The sequence below is a fragment of the Mytilus edulis genome, chromosome 13 (genome assembly GCF_963676685.1).
Source record: "Mytilus edulis chromosome 13, xbMytEdul2.2, whole genome shotgun sequence".
NCBI lineage: Eukaryota > Metazoa > Mollusca > Bivalvia > Mytilida > Mytilidae > Mytilus > Mytilus edulis.
Genome location: NC_092356.1, coordinates 26,153,131 through 26,172,192, shown reverse-complemented (window position 1 = coordinate 26,172,192; position 19,062 = coordinate 26,153,131). Strand labels below are relative to the sequence as shown.

Here is a 19,062-nt window from a genome sequence, read left to right as displayed (position 1 = left end):
TATACTATATAAAAAATGAAAAATATAAAACAATTCAATTGATAAAACTAACTTTCTAATGTATAACAAAATAATTTAAGAAAACAATTATAATAGACGTGAACCAACGAATCACAATATTACCAAAGGTTATCCAATGTGAAACGCGAGACCTAACATTGCAACAGAATATTAGAACATAAAGTTATGTAAGAATTTCTAAAATATGATTATGTAAGCTATAAGGTATAAAAGGCATTTAAATGTATAAGATAAATATTTTAAGTGCCAATCATTTCAGTTTGTTTCATTCATAAAAATCCATATCCATTACAATTATATGCTATTTTAAATCATGCACTGTGTATGAACTACATGTACAAAAGAGTTGAGACCTAAATTATATTCCTTATAAGAAAACGTTTCAACAACTAATTGTAATGATTTCACATCAATTTTTTTTAAAGAATGTTGTCTAATTTAATATAACTAGTAGTATAAGAAGTTTAAGATAGAGACAAAGTGTTGAATATGATAGAAGAATAAAATGAAAGATAATATTTTTGTGATGACATAAATTTAGATGTTGATGGCGACGATAATGATGGTTCCAGTATATATACCATGTATACAAATTACACTTTATAAAGTACAAGAAATCTGTTAGACATTCTAATAAAATGTTGCACATTTTGGAGAATTTTAAACATGTTGTGATGTTACACTGACTATTGTTTCAGGTAAGGGTGAAGGTTGGTACCTATTAAAACGTTTAAACCTGCTGCATTTGTTTGCACCTGTCCTAAGTCAGGAACCTGATGTTCAGTGGTTGTCGTTTGTTGGTGTGGTTCATAATGTTTCTCGTTTCTTGTATTTTATATTGAATAGACCGGTGGTGTTCCCGTTTGAATGATTTTACACTAGTATAATGTTTTAAGGCCCTTTGTAGACTGCTGTTTGGTCAGGGGCGGATCCAGCCATTTAAAAAAGGGGGTTCCCAACCCAGGATAAAGGGGGGTGGGGTGCAACCACAGGTTCCCATTCAAATGCATTGATCGTCCAAAAAAAGGGGGTACCAACCCCCTGACCCCCCTGGATCCGCCAATGTTGGTGTCAGTCAATGCTCCGTGTTGAATATATAAAAAAGAAGATGTGGTATGATTGCCAATGAGACAACTATCCACAAAAGACCAAAATGACACAGACATTAACAACTATAGGTCACCGTACGGCCTTCAACAATGAGCAAAGCCCATACCGCATGGTCAGCTGTAAAAGGTCCCGATAAGACAATGTAAAACAATTCAAACGAGAAAACTAACGGCCTTATGTAAAAAAAAAATGAACGAAAAACAAATATGTAATACATAAACAAACGACAACCACTGAATTACAGGCTTCTGACTTGGGACAGGCACATACATAAATAATGTGGCGGGGTTAAACTGTGACCTATATTGGTTTACTTTTACTCCTTGTGACCTGGATGGAGAGTTGTCTCACTAGGCGGCTCTCATACCACATCTTACAATTATTATTGATAGACAGCGTTTTCGGTCTCAATTAAGAGAATTAAAAAAGTGTTTTTCTACGATAAATATTCTTGTAGTACATTCGAGACAAAAGCAGAAGAGCATTGAGTTATTCTCAATGTTTGTCCCACACTAACAGGGATGATCCATCAAAATGTTACCTATGAAAAGAATATTAAGAATGACGGTAGAGCCGAAATTGTAGTCGAAAATAATATTTATTTTCCTCGGACTGCATTGACTATATATTGCAATTATCTTTGCATATGTTGAACAACGACTACTTTTTCTATTCTTTCATAACTATACATTACCACAAAATCATACATGTTTCTTGTAAACACAAACCCGTTACGATATTTTGAAGCAGTTGTAAGGGTTCCATTCTCGACTTTGGCAGTGATAAAAAGATTCAGATTTTTTTTAGACCGCATGATATAGTTGTATATGTTTGCTTATACTGAGTGATCAATTTGTAATTTGTACATTATTTTCTTTAGTGTTTTATGTTCTGATTTAAAGGGGCACTAGCTGTCACTTGAATTCATGTTCACCAATTTGACTCATATACAGTAACTCATATTTTATTTATTATAATGTAAAAAATTTATCCAAATTATAAAAAGTCGAAAATTAACAATTTACGGGGCATGGGCTCGAGAATATATACAGCTTCGTTTTGTGTGTATTTTAGTCAAGACGCCAAATTATTAACTATCGAGTTGACCTACGATCGAAGACGTCCGATTGTTATATAAGCGATACAAACATAAGTATAGATATAAATAGATAAGGGAACTCGTGCAATTGGATTTTTCTAGGTTAATTTCAAATTATAGATTTAAAAATTTATATAGTAATGTTTATCATTGTTTTTATCTGTATAAGAATGATATTTTGTGGATCGAATCAATTAATTAAATGATTTAGCTTTTATTCACTTTCAATGTTGACAGTTCATGCGTTATCCATCTCTAGCTATAACGGGTTAAATTACAGTTCACATGAATACGGATTCAATGAGGTCGAACCATTCACCTACAAGCGGATAAGTCATCATCAATGTTTCTTAACTTATTTTGACAAAATTGAACCACACTAGCAGCTAAAAAGCGAATTATTATTTCACTGTATCACTTTAATTAATGATTGAACAAAAGCAATCATATTTGAGATTTTATAGAAATCTCGTAGTTAGTTTCCCTTTTATGCTTTTATCTTCAAGGATTTGTATAGTAGTACACACATCTTTGATTTATCTTAGTGCCAGTGATCTTTGCATTCATACCGAATATGAGTTATGATCAATTATGGAAAAAAATCTTTTGGTTTTGCTGCTGCTTCTTTATGGAATAGTTTACCAGACCATTTCAGGACTGTTAATAGCTTCTCACATTTTAAGAGTCTTGTTCAGTCCTGGAGTGGAACAGAATGTTTTTGCTCTGCCTGTAGATAATTTGTGTTACAATATTTTATATGCTTTTTATGTTGCATTAACAGCTTGCATTGCAACTGAAATTTTGTTTTTTACATTTTAAAATTTGAAAGATTTGAAATTTTTACTTTATAAATCATAATTTAAAAAAAAAATAAATTTAAACTACAAATTAAAAAAAAAATTAATGCTTCATATATTTTTGGTATTTTGCAAGATACATGTGTATGCTATTTGCTTAGAGTTAATTTTTGGTGCTGCTTTTTATTATTTATTGCATGCTGCATGCCTTGTTTTATTTGTTATTGCATATGTTTTTATATTCGGTGAAAAGCTCATTAGAGCTTATGTTTGCATTGTTTGGCAATATGCCGAATCCAAATAAAGTTTTACTTACTTTTTATGGTGTTAATATGATACTTTTATTAGTTCGGACTTTCTTGTATAGAAAGTCCCTGGTTTGGCTACCAATGCCTTGCTTTCAGATGATTTTTATTTTTTATTATTCTAATGTAATTGTTTTCTCTAAGTCTTTTGACTTATTGTTTATAGTCAACGTAATTACAGGAATAATTTGATAATCACATAAAATCTAACTTTTATTCTTTTGGTGTCAACTTAATCCTTCTTTTATTTAAACAAAATTTCGAGACACCTCGGGATTTTCCCATCAAAATGATGAAAGGGTCTTTTAGTAAAAAATCCTGTAAAAATGACGTAAACAGAAACATTTCATTCATGAATTGTTCATTCAGAAAGTAAAAGCGAAAGCAGCTGTCATTATGTCTATCCAACTTTGATATTTTATTTTACCTTATTTTAATATCACGTATTAATTCAGGTAAGCCTATCTGGCAGAAATCATATTGTGATGATTGTCAAATTATTTTTTACGTGACTGTCACTGTCAGGGACACCTGTTTACATGATAAGGAAGTGGTTTGAAAATCATTTCCCCTCTGGCTCTGCTTGAAACCAAACCACTATATCACTAACCAGACTTTCTCTTTGTAATTTTACAAATTTTGTCAGTGAGACAGCATTCCAACATGTTGATAATTCAGTAGCAATTGGTCTTGGATACGATACAGTGCAGTCTGGTGTATCCGCGCACCTAAGACTTATGCCTTCGCTTCATTCAACTGATAAAACCAATAATTGTATAATATTGTGTGAACACATTCATAACATACTTTTATTTCTGAAAATCTTCTGTTTGTACAGTCAGAGCTCAGACATAAATAAGTCTTAATCTGCTTTTGACTCCTAGAGGTCTAAATTTGTAAGTTTTAGGATTTGTCTCCCTTAAATACAAGACAAAATATGACTTTAATAAGTCGAATATTGTTAAGCAAGAAATAATTGACCAGAATCAAAAAATTGCAAATATCGACTCGGGGAGGCTTCAAGTCGATAAGTTACCAAAAATAGCTAACTTCAAGACCCACGCATATTTATAAAAAGGTCATGCATCTAAATCATATAATGATAACATCAAAAGACAATGCTTTGTCTTCTAAAGAAAAATATGAATGAGAGTCTAAAAAATCGGAGATAATGTTAATTAACCTTATAATGCAACCACCTGGAACCACACTTAATGAGGTAAAACATCTGTGTTTAGTAATGATGTTCAATTAGATAATTAAATATAGATAACTCAAGTCCTTGTGAACTCTCAGACAGGTTTTTGATGTCATAGGTGGTGTACTTTGGCCACCAAGTAAAATTAAGTATTTTCATCAACATAAATAGACCTAAACAAGTCTGTCATTTTCTGACTTAGATGAGTCTAAAATTGAAACATATTTTTATAATAAATACAAGTTATGACTTCTTAAAGTCAAAAACAAAAATAGACTTGTTTATGTCTTAGCTCTGACTGTTGTAATCAGGGATTTCATTATCTTTCATGTTGACTGATACTTTCCACGTTTCTAGGTGGTACTTTTCAATTTATTCCATGAATATCTTATATACAAATTCCTACATTTAGGCGGTACTTGTCAATAGCATAGGAGGATAAAAGTACCGGGTACCGCCTCCTAATGAATGGCCTGGTTGTATGGTTTCACCCTCAAAATTTTGTGACATGTGTGTCCAAAATTAGGAAAACCCCTGTTCTGAGAGTTCCTCCAATGTCAGGTGTTTTCGCGCATGCCTTCCAAAAATAGCCTATTTTTAATAAAGGGAAGATTTTCTACTCCGAAATATAACTGAATTTGAACCAAGCACACTGCCAAGGATTCAGAGCAAAAATTATTTCAATCTGATAAAAATTTGACTTAATTAAAACAAATTTTATACCATTATGTGTTTTTTTTAATGGAAATTGACTAAATATTGTAAATAAAGGGATTGCAGTTATTATTTTACTCTTGAACTTATCAATTTTCATTTTTTCTCCCATCGGAAGGCTAAAACAAGGACGATTCTATTTATGTTACATGTACTTTGTTGATATAACGAAATCAGCTGATGAGCGGTATCACCAGCCGTGCGGACACCGGGGACCTTATTGACAGTTTACAAAAACATGATGTGTCCAATCTACTCTGCAAACTAGGTTATAATTCAGTCTCAATTCCTTATCCCTATATACATGTATATGTACCTTATTGCTAATTGTTTGTCATTACTGGACAAAACTTTTACACTCCTACTACTCCTACACTGTAGATAATTCACATATACTCGCACATTTGTTGTAATTTCACATCGAACGTGTACATAAAACAGTACAGTAGTACTAACTTGGGAGGCCTGTACTATAAAGGAAGAAGAAGAAGAAGAGTCTACTCTCGTATTCGGAAGAAGAAGAAAAATGTTCCCTTAAAATTTTGGCGTCATAATAAAAAATATATCTGACACCACAATCATTTTGACAATGGAAAAGTGATTGTTGTATGATGTCAATAGTTCAAGCAGGACAGATTTCCAAATAGCGATAGGGATATTTGTCCTTCATTATTGGCTTTCACTCTTGCAGACTTTCCCGTAAAATATTGACGTCAATACTGACATTACATTAAAAAAAATGTTTCTTACAGCAATGCATTTGATGTAATAAGAGAAATGTCTGATGCAACAATGCAGACATGATTGTTGAATATTGTCAAGTGCAAAAACAGCAAAAATTTTAATGCATAATTATTACGTCATGTTTATAATGGTCATAATGGTGAAAAATTGAACTCTTTAAGTTTCATTTGAGTATAGCATATATTGAAAATTATCAATGTTTTACATATTTTTTAAAAGTTTATCATGTATTTCATTTAGTTATATATATGTACCCATTAAACCCAAGAAATGTTTTGTCGTATATGCATTTTGTAAAATTATGATCTTATCCATATTTTTAGGATGAGTGGAAAACGTGTCAACAACACGGCAACAGCCAGGCTAAAGCAAGATTTCATGCGTATTATGCGTGACCCAGTACCATATGTCAAAGCTGCTCCACTTCCATCTAATATATTGGAATGGTAATATTGATTATATATCGCACTTAAACATGATTAAAACCCCATTGAAAATTAAATAATTAGTTGTAACAGATGTATCATACTAGTTCCTAGATGTCTGGACTTGAATGGCAGATTTTTAACTATCTCAATATCAATTGACTTGATCAAAGATTTGTCCATCAGTTATAATGCCAGTTAGGACTCAGTGTTCCTCATAGTAAATTCAAATACATGTAGCACAATGGGATTTGGAAAATTGCTGTCTCCTAAAATAATAGCATAAAATTAAATTTACAATGAATTCTTTTATAAAATCTATTCAGATAGCACCAAGGTAAATATATAGAAATTGTTTAAAAGCCTGAGGGAGAACAACAGTACCTTTGAGGGCCCTCATGGGGTTTTTGATTATGTGATTACTTGGCCGTTTTTTTAATGATTATTTGATTATTAAGCCAAATATTTCATGATTATTTGATTACCTAGGACTGTATTTTTAGTTTATGATTATTTGATTACTAAAGATAAGCAAATATTTAATGATTATGTGATTATATTGGCAAAAAAATGGTGATTATGTGATTACTAGGACCCCCCCCCCCCCCCCCCCCCCCCCCCCCCCCCCATGAGGGGCCTCACCTTTCCAAGATAACTGTCGACTTTGTGCCTTATAGACCAATCTAGATAATCTTGATCTTTAATTATCAACAAATAAACTGGTAATGGTATTTTTAAATGCAGTGTACATGTAGTTCATAATTAGTTTTTCGTATATTGCAATAAACCTCAACTGTGATAATCATTCACAGTCCATATATAGATCGACAAATAAGATAACAAAGGGACTTGATTTCAAGACAAATCAGAAATGAAATTGCTAACTTGTAAACTAGAGCAACCTCCTTGAAAAACTACTCAAAACAGATACATACATGTATAGAATTTTGTGAATTTTAATTACTAACACATTTAACATGAGTACTACCCATGAAACAGCAACAGATCCTTGTCAAATCATTGTATGAAAATGTCCTTTTCTGTAAGGTGTTTAGGGCATTTCGTTAATCTAATAATAGGGGGGCTGCCAAACTCACTTTTGAAGTATAGAAATTTTTAAATAACCAACCTTGTCTTTATCTTTTTAGGCACTACATAGTTACAGGACCAGAAAAATCTCCATATGAAGGTAAAGTCAAATACTAATACACTACTGGTACTGTCTTGTCTTGTTGGTCTCCTGGTTACCTGCTACTGATACTGTATTATCTTCCTGGTTACCTACTTGTACATGCATACATGTACTTTCCTTGAGTGCAGAAGGTTTTGGGGTCAATCCCCTTCCAGGTCAAATCCAAATTGGTATTAGCTGCTTCTCAGCAAAGCATGCATCATTTATGAGATAGAACAAGCACTGGTCATCCTGGCTTCAGAATAATGTGTCTTGGTATGTAGGGAATGTAGGGGGACATGTATTCTTTCAGACTGTTAAAAATCCAAAACATTCTGTTAGTCTAGACAATCTTGTACAAAACAGGGCTCATATTACACAGTACCATCAAATTAATATTATCCCTCTGAATATTGAATTAATTTGCTACTATACTTAAAACAAAAACCCATTCAACCTACTGATACATTTGCACTTTATTACCACAGCGTATAGAAATATCTGATCTATATATTATCAGTTTAGATACATACTAGCACATTGAAAGAACACAATAAAAGTCATAGAAAATCATGTAATACGTTAGGAAAGGCTGCTAAGGCCAAATAAAAATATATGTGTGGTTCCAGTAACCCGACCGACCCTAGAACTTTTTTTTTCATATCTGAAAAATAAATTTTCAAACGATCAAATTTTGAGGAATGTGAATTAAAATAATTAAATTCATAGATTTCTGTCATCTGAATTTCCATCATAAGCATGATAAGTATCTGTTATGGCTAAAATGCAACAATTCATAACAGAATGCAACAAAATTAACTAAAAACGTATCATGACTGTTTATTTTACAACCAAACACATGTAAAAATGGCGCACTTCCAGTTGGGGCGTGTATAATACCGGGAAAAAATTCGGTAAACACACGATTTTTTACCGGATTTTGACATTCAAAAAAAAAAAAAAAAAAAAAAAAAAAATTGCCGACCTACGGACCCTATTTTTTAAGAGTATGTAACTGGAACCACACATATATTTTTATTTGGCCTAATATAGAGTAGATCAGATTAGTATTTAATCAGTAGCAAACAACTATGACTGAATGATGGATTTTCTATATTATAATAGTTCTGTGAATCCTACCAACTGAGTTTCAGTTACAAGAAATTTTAGTTTATAGGCCATATAACTTCAAGGTTAATAGGCCATATTGAAAAGGGGGCAGATTTTCAAAATGGAGGTAAAAATGGTCTGAAAAATAAGGGGAAACATCATTAAAACAGAGCAGTTACCTGGAAACATGCATTGGATTTCCTGTACTTTCATACTATTTTCACCTCTTTAAAAATAATCTGTCCCCTAATCAATATGGCAGAACTAATCATAATCATGCAGTGGCCTATTAGAGTTTTAAATAGGTTAATTCATGACATTATTTTATTTTGTAGGTGGGATCTATCATGGGAAGTTGATATTTCCAAGAGAATTTCCTTTCAAGCCACCAAGTATTTATATGATTACTCCAAATGGAAGGTTTAAATGTAATACAAGGTAAGATTTTAACACAGACATAATATATATATTAATCAATTATTACAAGCTGAAGAAATGACAAATGTAAAACAATTCAAATGAGAAAACCAAGGGCCCAATTTATGTACAAAACAATGAAAGAAAAAAACACAACATCAAACGACAACCACTACATTACAGGCTACTGACTTGGTTCAGGCACGTACATATAGAATGTGGTGGAGTTAAACATGTTAGTAGGTGCCCCCCCCTAATCCTGGAGCAGTGGTGCAACAGAACAATACAAGAACTGTACAGAAAAACAAATAAACAAGTTATATGATCAACAGCAACATACAACAACCACTCACATGACTACAACAAGACCAATTCAATTATAAGTTACAGCACCCATACTGCTACAGACTGAATACTAGTGATTGAAATTTCCAACTGGCTCTCTTGAAAAAGCAGTAGATATGTCATAAGAAAAACCAACAATACCAATGCAAAAAGTGAAAACAGTTGTAATAGCAAAAGGACAAACAACAGTTTACCCAACACTACATAGAAACCTTTTTACCCCATGATAAACTTGTGCAAGTTGCATAGAAAAACATCATGATATTTAACATTTAAAGACACTTAAAGACACAATGTTATGATTTATTTCAGGTTATGTCTTTCAATAAGTGATTTTCATCCAGACACATGGAACCCAGCATGGTCTGTATCTACTATACTGACAGGATTGTTAAGTTTTATGGTAGGTACTTAATTATATATAATCCAATATTGATAGGCATATTTAAAATATAAATAATTGAATCATTATACCATATGTATACAATTTTAAATAAATTGAGAATGGAAATTGGGAATATGTCAAAGAGAAGCTATCCTGACTAAAGAGTAGACAACAGCCGAAGGCTACCAATGGATTTTCAATGCAGCAAGAAAATCCTGCACCCTTGATGGTCCTCAGCTGGCCACTAAATAAAAATGTGTACTAGTTCATTGAAAATGAACTTCACACTAAACTCCAAAACATATAAATGAACCTTAATTAAAAAACATACAAGAGTAACAAAAGCCAGTGGCCCCTGACTTGGGTCAGGTGTAAAAATGTTGCTAGGTTAAACTTATACTTATGCATATTCAGTAGATCATAAAAGTACTGTTTCACATCATGGATTCGTCCAAAAAGAAATAATTAATTTTGGATTCTTAAGAATCTGAATTAAAGGGTTATGGGTACTTCATTTTTTAAACAAAACAAAATGAAAATAACATCAGGGTTGCTTTCAATATCGTAGTGGCTACATAGATTTTTGACTACTGAACGTGTATCTAGCCTAGCTGCTATCTTGATCTATTTAGCAGCTAGGTTAGCTACACGTTCAGTAGTCAAAAATCTACTTAGATCTTTGTAGCTGCTACAATATTGAACGCAACCCTGGTCATTAGTCAAAACCCTCTTATCATTTTGATGTACGCTTGTCATAATAACTCCCAGTATGTTTTTAAGCAAACACAATTTTTGAAAAAAATGTTAGCTGGGTCTTACCTACAATGCATTATAGATTTTTTGGCCTTTGTATAAAATTAAGATTGTATTGAGATGAGGAATATTTATTGCTATTCCATAAAATGAATCCTGGAATGGAGGAAGGACTAACAGAATCTCCCCACAATGCACAAATATTCTTTGAATGATTTTGAATACATCAAATAGATGCATACATTAATAACCAATAGCCCTTATATATTTACTATTAGCTATAGGTGCATACTGTGATGCAAAAACTTGAATTAAGAATTAAGGATTTTTGGAATTTAGATAAGTGCCAGATAATTTGTTGAAATTTCATGCTCATGGAAAATATTATAAAGAAACAAATCTTTCATAAGGAGTCCAAAGTTCACAAGGTCAAAGATATGATTGTGCATTATTTGAAATTAAATTAAGGGGGTTCGCGGGTCTAAATCATTTATATAGGATTTCTCTATATTTTTCTATAAATGAACTTTATCTTATTGTTAATAGAAAAATGAAATAAAAAAGTGGGGTCACCGTTCATTTGCGCTCACAATCTGCCTTCGAAAGAAGCATACATTTTTGTAAAGGTGGTTTTGTTCTGTTGAAGTAATAGGAGAAATAAAGGTAATATCGAAATAAAAAAAAGAAATTTATTACAGAAATCGCTAAAATTTTACAATAATTTAGTTTAAGTACAGCTTATATGGAAATTATATTAAAAAAGATAGGTCACCGATGAGTTGAAAAAGATATTTCAATTTTAGAGCCAAAAAATGCCATTTTTCCACCAAAGGGAGATAATTTGGAACTTTTTCAATGATGTATACATTTTGAAAGTCATCTGGGGCCAACACGAATTGATTGTTTTGAATGATTTTTGTACCATATGATAAAGTAACAACTACAAAAGGAAATAAATAAAATTTGTAATGAAAAACAAATGTTTGATTTTTTTCTGAAATTTTTATACCCTCGAGCCTCCTTAATGATGTATTTGTCTTACAGTTAGAAAAGAGTGCCACATTAGGAAGCATAGAGACGTCTGATTATACTGTAAGTACATTGACATATAAGACTTATAAAAATATTTTAGCAACTTTTTTTCTTTCATTTATAAGTGTACAATTTCAAACAAAGTGTTTGGGGAGATAACTCTTACAAAACAGGTTCTGTCTCAAAAGTGCAATAGCTGTTCGATATCATATGCCAAAAATCTAAGCAATATCTTGCGAAACCACATAACACGTTTTGAAATTTGGCTGAAGAAGAAAACAAATAATCAGAACAAATACAATAGGTCTTTCCACAGAATATTCAATATAATGACATTTTATGCAACTGTCATACTTGTGAGAGGTTTAGCTAATTATATAACCAGGTTTAATCCACCTTTTTCTGCATAAGAAAATGTCTGTACCAAGTCCGGAATATGAGAGTTGTGATCCATTCGTACAAGATATGTTTCAGCTTTTGATTTTCCCATTTGATTAGGGACTCTTGTTTAGAATTTTCCTCCGAGTTCGGTATTTTTGTTATTTTACTTTTTGTATATTCAATTTATTCATGTTATCTGTCCTGTTTATTTTAGAAAAGACAATTGGCTGCACAGAGTGGACAGTTTAATTTAAAAGATAAAACATTTTGTGAATTATTTCCAGAAGAGGCTGAGGTGAGGATAAGAAATAGAGTGCATACGATCCTTTACCAAACATTTTATATAATTGAACCTTTTATTTTGAGAACCAAAATTGAATTAATTAGACACAAAATATTACAAATGTTAGATCTTTTAAATGATAAGGTCCGAGTACACAGTTATTTCGTAGTGCATTTCTTTTAGACAATAAATGAAAATTAAAAAAATCCCACCTGCGCTTTCTCAATAATATTTTTACAGTGTGTTGTACTACTTTTGGGACAAATTATATCAAAATTATAGAAAATTCATCAGCTCTAACTCAAAATATGGACAATTTTATGTTAAGGGGGTCTTGAAATCTTTTGACAGCTTCCGAAGTGCTAATTTTTGACCTTTTTCAGCAGGACCTAATCACTACTTTACATTAATATGTATGATCCAAATTTTTTTACAGTGTCATTTCACCCCCAACTTGCTATATGAGGCATAAAACATAGAGAAATAAATTTGGAAGGGATATAACAAAAATTGGCAAGTAACACACTGTCCACACTAAGGACTATATTCGTGGACAACGAAAATCAAAGGACGATAACTGTGTACTCGGACCATAAGTTAAAATTCAACATGCCTGTGGTGTATTCAAAACTCAATGAAATTTTTATGAAATTACATAGCTAGCATGTAACTATCATAATTTAAAAACTCAAAGCAATCAATTATTCTAAAACAATATCTTTTGTAATGTTCATTTTGATTGGATGATGTCACCAATTTTCTTGGCATAAATTCACAATTGATGCTATGAAAAAATATGTGCAAGGGCAGATGACATATGACAGATTTTAAATATATATGATTAAACGTTGTTTACTGTCAGTTTCATTAGAATGGAGATAATAATATTGAATTTTAAGCTCTGAATGCATCAATTGGTGATTTGATGGTTGCCAATACTTGCTTACTGGCTCTGCCAATGTGTTGCCAGTAAACTTAATTTGGGACCATCAAATCGCCAATTGATGCCATCAATGCTTCAAATACAATACAGTCATTTATTTTATTATAATGTGGATTGGGTTTGAAGAATAGAGAATAAAGGAAAAATATGGACTACAGAAAAATTGGCAGAAAAAAAATTAAAATTGGTGCTATATTATTAAGAAGACTATATCCCGTTTGAATGGTTTTACACTAGTAATTTTGGGGCCCTTTATAGCTTGTTGTTCGGTGTGAGCCAAGGCTCCGTGTTGAAGGCCGTACATTGACCTATAATGGTTTACTTTTATAAATTGTTTTTTGGATGGAGAGTTGTCTCATTGGCACTCACACCACATCTTCCTATATCTATATAGAGAAAAATTTACTGAAAAAAAAATTGGTGCTATATTATTAAGAAGAGAATTATAATCAACATGATCAACAAAAATAAAGCATAGAGAAAAAATGACTTAGAAAAGAAGATACCCCAAAAGGGTTTGTCTAATGATCAATGTTACATTTCAGAAAATAAGAGAAGAGCAAGCTAGAAGAGAAAGAGAGTTAGCAGAATCAACAAGGAATGGCAACACGCAATCTCAGTTATTGAACGGACAGAATACCAATGGAAATAATCAAGGAATTATCGGCAGTGCATTGGCTAATATATTTGTTGTGATTGGACTTGCTGCTTTCGCTTATACTGTCAAATATGTTTTACGGAACATTGTGGAATAGGTTACAGAACATAGATATTTTATCATATTAATATATAGGTGTATTAAATTCTTGATTCTGTATCAGTATATCATGATATAATTTCTTGCCATTTTATGTGGCAAAGATGAAGAAAATTGATATTTTTCAAAATATTTTACATAAGATTTTGCAACTTTCACTTTAATGTATTAGATAAAGTTGCTTTGAAATCAAAACTATTTATAGTTACTAGGGTAGGTAATCATGGGCTTGGTAAAAGAACTAGATTTAGGAGAATAAAAGATTATGAATGAATTAGATAATAATTAAAAGGAAACAATTAACGATTCAGACATAAAAAAATTGGAATAAGTCCTCTATAGTGACTTGCTTTCTTAATCTGCTTCTCAGTTGTGGAGATTTGATTTGTTGTAATATGCAAAAAAAAACTAAGGAATACAATTAAAAAAGTAAAAGAGCATAGTTTGAAGAAAAAATATTTTTGAATTTGAAATAAGGATTGGATATAAATATTTTTTTATTTGAACCAAATTAGATGCAGTGTTTATGGTTTACATGTGTAATCATGACTCAGATGTGTTGTCAAAAGTTGATTTCTAAAATATTTTATATTAAATATTTTGTCAATGATCTATCAAATTTGAAAAAAAGTACTTTTGAACAAATGATCACCATGATAACTGTTCTTTAAATTTTTTTATTTTTTTTTAAAATACAAAGGTATTATTAAATAATAGATCATGTTATTTATATTAATTTTCGTATATTGAAAAAAAAATAATGATGAACTTTTAAAATTGAAGTAATTTGAACTTTTTGTATTTTGGTTATGTTTCTGTTGTAAAAATTATCTTCAAAAGACAGTCACAAGTTATAAATGCAATAATGAAACGAGAAAAAAAACACAAAAAACAACTTTATTTTTTTAACTTTTTTTCATATGTACAGATATATGGCGAAATATATATCGAATGGAATGTAATCAATTTTATCATATGTTTAGTAGTAAATACAGTAGTTTTGCATATGTGATAAATAGCCTGCTGTTTAATCCATATCGCTCAACTTTGATGCACACCCTTTATCGCATACCCTTTATCACACCCCTACTTTTTTTCTTTTTTTTTTTAACATAAAGTCAGTTTTTATTTATGTAAGCTTAAGAACATTTTACCTCAAAATAGGTCCAATAGAACGGTCATTCGGGAGTGACGTAATTTATTGAATGACGTCATTGTTTGGTATGTGATGTCACGAAGGCCAAGTTTTCATATTTTTTGGCACACTAAATTCAACTATAAAAAATACAAAACACACAAAAAAATACAATAATAAACAAAATATTTTTAAAACAACAGCACACAAATTGTAAGGTAACCCAGGTGCCTTGGATAAGTAATTGAGAAGTTCAATTTAGGCTTTTGAATCAAGACAAGTAGAACTGAAGGTAACCCAGTGCTATGGATCAGAAAACAGTTCATATAGTATAATACTCTCCTGTTGAAATATATGATAAAGCGTATAAAACATGGCAAAATCCGTATCACATGCTGTATCACCCTTGACCAATATCATCCCTCGGGCCTAAAGGCCATTGAGCTGATATTCATGTCTCAGGATGATATGACATATGATACGGATTTTGCCATGTATTATTCTCTATATATAGCTTAAATTTGTGAGAAAAATTTCAGTTAATCAATTATGTTAATTTTTGTTTGATTGGTCCGTTTGAATATTCATTTTCATAACAACATTATCTGTTTGAATTTTTATTTTCGTATCAACATTATAAATTCTTTGTTTTGTTTTAAGTTTTATGTTTTTGTGTTATTGTAAATATGTTTTAATATATATATATATATATATATATATATACAACTCGTCTAAACATCAACCCAACAATGTTAGATCTGTAAATTTGCTTTCGCAAATTTTTGGTTCTTCCCTCGCCGGGATTCGAACCCATGCTACTGTGATATCGTGACACCAAATCGCCTGCACTGCAGCCGTCCCGCTAGACCACACGACCACCTGGGCTCTCAAAAAAAGAGCTTTCGGTGGGCATGTGTTACCTTTCCACGTCAGTTATATATATATTTAGGGAATCATTGTGATTAATTGCTGTTATCTATAATACATAAGATTCCATAATGTTTTAATAGAATCCTCCCTTCTACTTTTTGGTGAAAACCTGTGCAAATTGATAGAAAATAGTCTGAAATAAAAAAAAAACTCTCACCCTGCAAAAGTTCAGACTTAGATTTGAGAATCAAAAAAATTTTTGGTTGGGAATAAATGAAATTATCTATTATGTAATTGTTTATTTAAATGTTTCTATAGAAAACTTGCAAAGGAAGAAGATTTTGATGGCGAAGAAAGATTAAAAATATTATAAGCATCTTGATGCAAGAGTTAAGTTTATACATTTTCAGTTTTGTGAGGTTTTTGTTTAAAGACAGTATTCATTATAGAATAGCCAAAAAAATGATTTTTTTGTATCCTGAGTTCACATAAAATTTAATTAAATGGGACATTCCCATTCCAATACAAGTGCTCAATTTCTGTCAAAATCTTGTGCAATGGCACACAGCACCCGGGCCATTGCTTTTTGATGGCTACACTACTAAAACATAGTAGAATAATTAACAATGTTGAAGAGGATTAATAAAGTAAAAGGACCAAGACTTGTTTTTCTGATTTTCAATAGAAAATTTTAATATGTTTGTTACTGTTATGCTGATTGAAGTAAATTTAAACACAAGTGCATACCTGCCAACTTTTCAAAATGCCCATGGGGGTTTTATGTGAAAGATAGCTATTGTAGTCCTACAAAAACTTCAATGGTGCCTTCAAATACATTTTAAAGTTGTTTTTTTGGCTTCTCCTTACTTTAACAAGCCTATGGCCATTTTAAAATTAATTGTTTTGTTAAAAATTTTGGACAAAATTGATCTTTCAAAATTATTTTTTTGGAGCCTTCATGGGGGAAATCCCCCACAAATAGTGACAGTATACAAGTGTGAGTTGAAATTTTGACTTTTTTTAATTTGGGGAAAAGTTTTTGTTCTAATATGTAAATAGGGAGATAAATGGAAATAGAACAGCATTTGTAAATATTTGAGCTACTAATTATTTGAGCATGCCAGGGTAATGAGAGTTTAAAATTCTGGAGACATAAGTAGAAATTGACAAGTCCAAACTGATTTTCATGTCAGAGATCAAGACCCAAGAAAGATTGTTAAAATATTTTTATGTTCTCTTAGATCACATTTGCTCAGTATGGAGACAGTGGTGATATACATAACTGAAAGAGAGACTTGATTGGAAAAATACACTGACAAATGCATTCTTGTAAAACATGGTTTTATTTTTAAAATTAAATTTGTTATTTTCTTTTGTTATAAAATATACGATTTTTTTTTTATTTTACTAGAAATTTTATGTAGGAAATAACACTAGTTTTCGAGTAAAAATTAAATTGCCTATGCGATTGGTTCTTTGTTAAATGTTACAGATGATGCTGACAACTATTTTTATCAGGCAAACTGGTTCAATGATGTTGTAGCTCACAAGAAGGCTTAATTGGTAATGGTTTGAAATGGATTATGACATACCAGATTTATCATTTAAGACTTATGTATTCTTCATCAACTATTGTTTTTTTTCTTTATAGGAGAATGGCAATTTGAAATATGTTTACCTGCATAAAGGTTTGAGAGACATGTACATTACTTGTTTATTGTTAAAGGCTTAAATGGTGTAAACAATTGTATTACCATTGAAATATGAATAAATCATGAAAACATTCAGTATTGTTTTAGTTTAAACATATTTATTTATAGTGAATTTGGGAACAAGTTATAGCAAGTAATATTGATCCCTCTCCATTTTCTAGGTGCGAGTGCTGCCTTGTAGCGGCATTAGCCTGCTCTTTTTTGAAATCTACAAGGGTGTCTTTAATGTGCAATATTTCGAAAAGAACAGTATTGATTTAATACACTTCTATATACTAACTCTAATAAACTTTCTTATTAAATCTTTTCACTGCCAGAATGCCTAGTGGTTACCTTTATTTACTAATTGTATCTACTGCCATTATGTAAAGTGTTTAAATCTTTTCACTGCCAGAATGCCTAGTGGTTACCTTCATTTACTAATTGTATCTACTGCCATTATGTAAAGTGTTTAAATCTTTTCACTGCCAGAATGCCTAGTGGTTACCTTTATTTACTAATTGTATCTACTGCCATTATGTTAAGTGTTTAAATCTTTTCACTATCAGAATGCCTAGTGGTTACCTTCATTTACTAATTGTATCTACTGCCATTATGTTAAGTGTTTAAATAATTTCACTGCCAGAACGCCTAGTGGTTACCTTCATTTACTAATTGTATCTACTGCCATTATGTTAAGTGTTTAAATCTTTTCACTGCCAGAATGCCTAGTGGTTACCTTCATTTACTAATTGTATCTACTGCCATTATGTTGAGTGTTTAAATCTTTTCACTGCCAGAATGCCTAGTGGTTACCTTCATTTACTAATTGTATCTACTGCCATTATGTTAAGTGTTTAAATCTTTTCACTATCAGAACGCCTAGTGGTTACCTTCATTTACTAATTGTATCTACTGCCATTATGTTAAGTGTTTAAATCTTTTCACTGCCAGAATGCCTAGTGGTTACCTTCATTTACTAATTGTATCTACTGCCATTATGTTAAGTGTTTAAATCTTTTCACTGCCAGAATGCCTAGTGGTTACCTTCATTTACTAATTGTATCTACTGCCATTATGTTAAGTGGTCGTTTTCATTACCTATATTGTTCACTGCCAGTGTGTTTTGAGGTCTTTTTCATTGGCTATTCTGTCCATTGACAGTATGTCCAGTGGTTATCAACAGCTATTTCATCCACTGTCAGTACATGTACAAGAAGTCTAAGAAAATCACCAAAATGTCCTAATTAGAACAGCGAAATCTTTACAATTTTCTTTCATAAAATCCATGTGAAAATGTCAAAATATGGCCATATACCTGGCATATATAATTACACTGTTATCATTAATAGAAATAAAAGTACAGGTCAAATTCT

General features: G+C 31.3%; 1 protein-coding gene across 1 annotated transcript; it reads left to right on the top strand.

Moving 5' to 3' along the window:
* Positions 1-3,599: 3,599 nt before the first annotated feature.
* On the top strand, positions 3,600-14,683 carry LOC139501065 (ubiquitin-conjugating enzyme E2 J2-like). The gene is made up of 8 exons (XM_071290032.1): positions 3,600-3,787; positions 6,312-6,434; positions 7,562-7,602; positions 9,030-9,132; positions 9,769-9,859; positions 11,639-11,686; positions 12,222-12,302; positions 13,779-14,683. The coding sequence occupies exons 2-8, from the start codon at positions 6,313-6,315 to the stop codon at positions 13,986-13,988; spliced, it is 696 nt and encodes a 231-aa protein (XP_071146133.1). The 5' UTR covers positions 3,600-3,787; position 6,312; the 3' UTR covers positions 13,989-14,683.
* Positions 14,684-19,062: the final 4,379 nt, after the last annotated feature.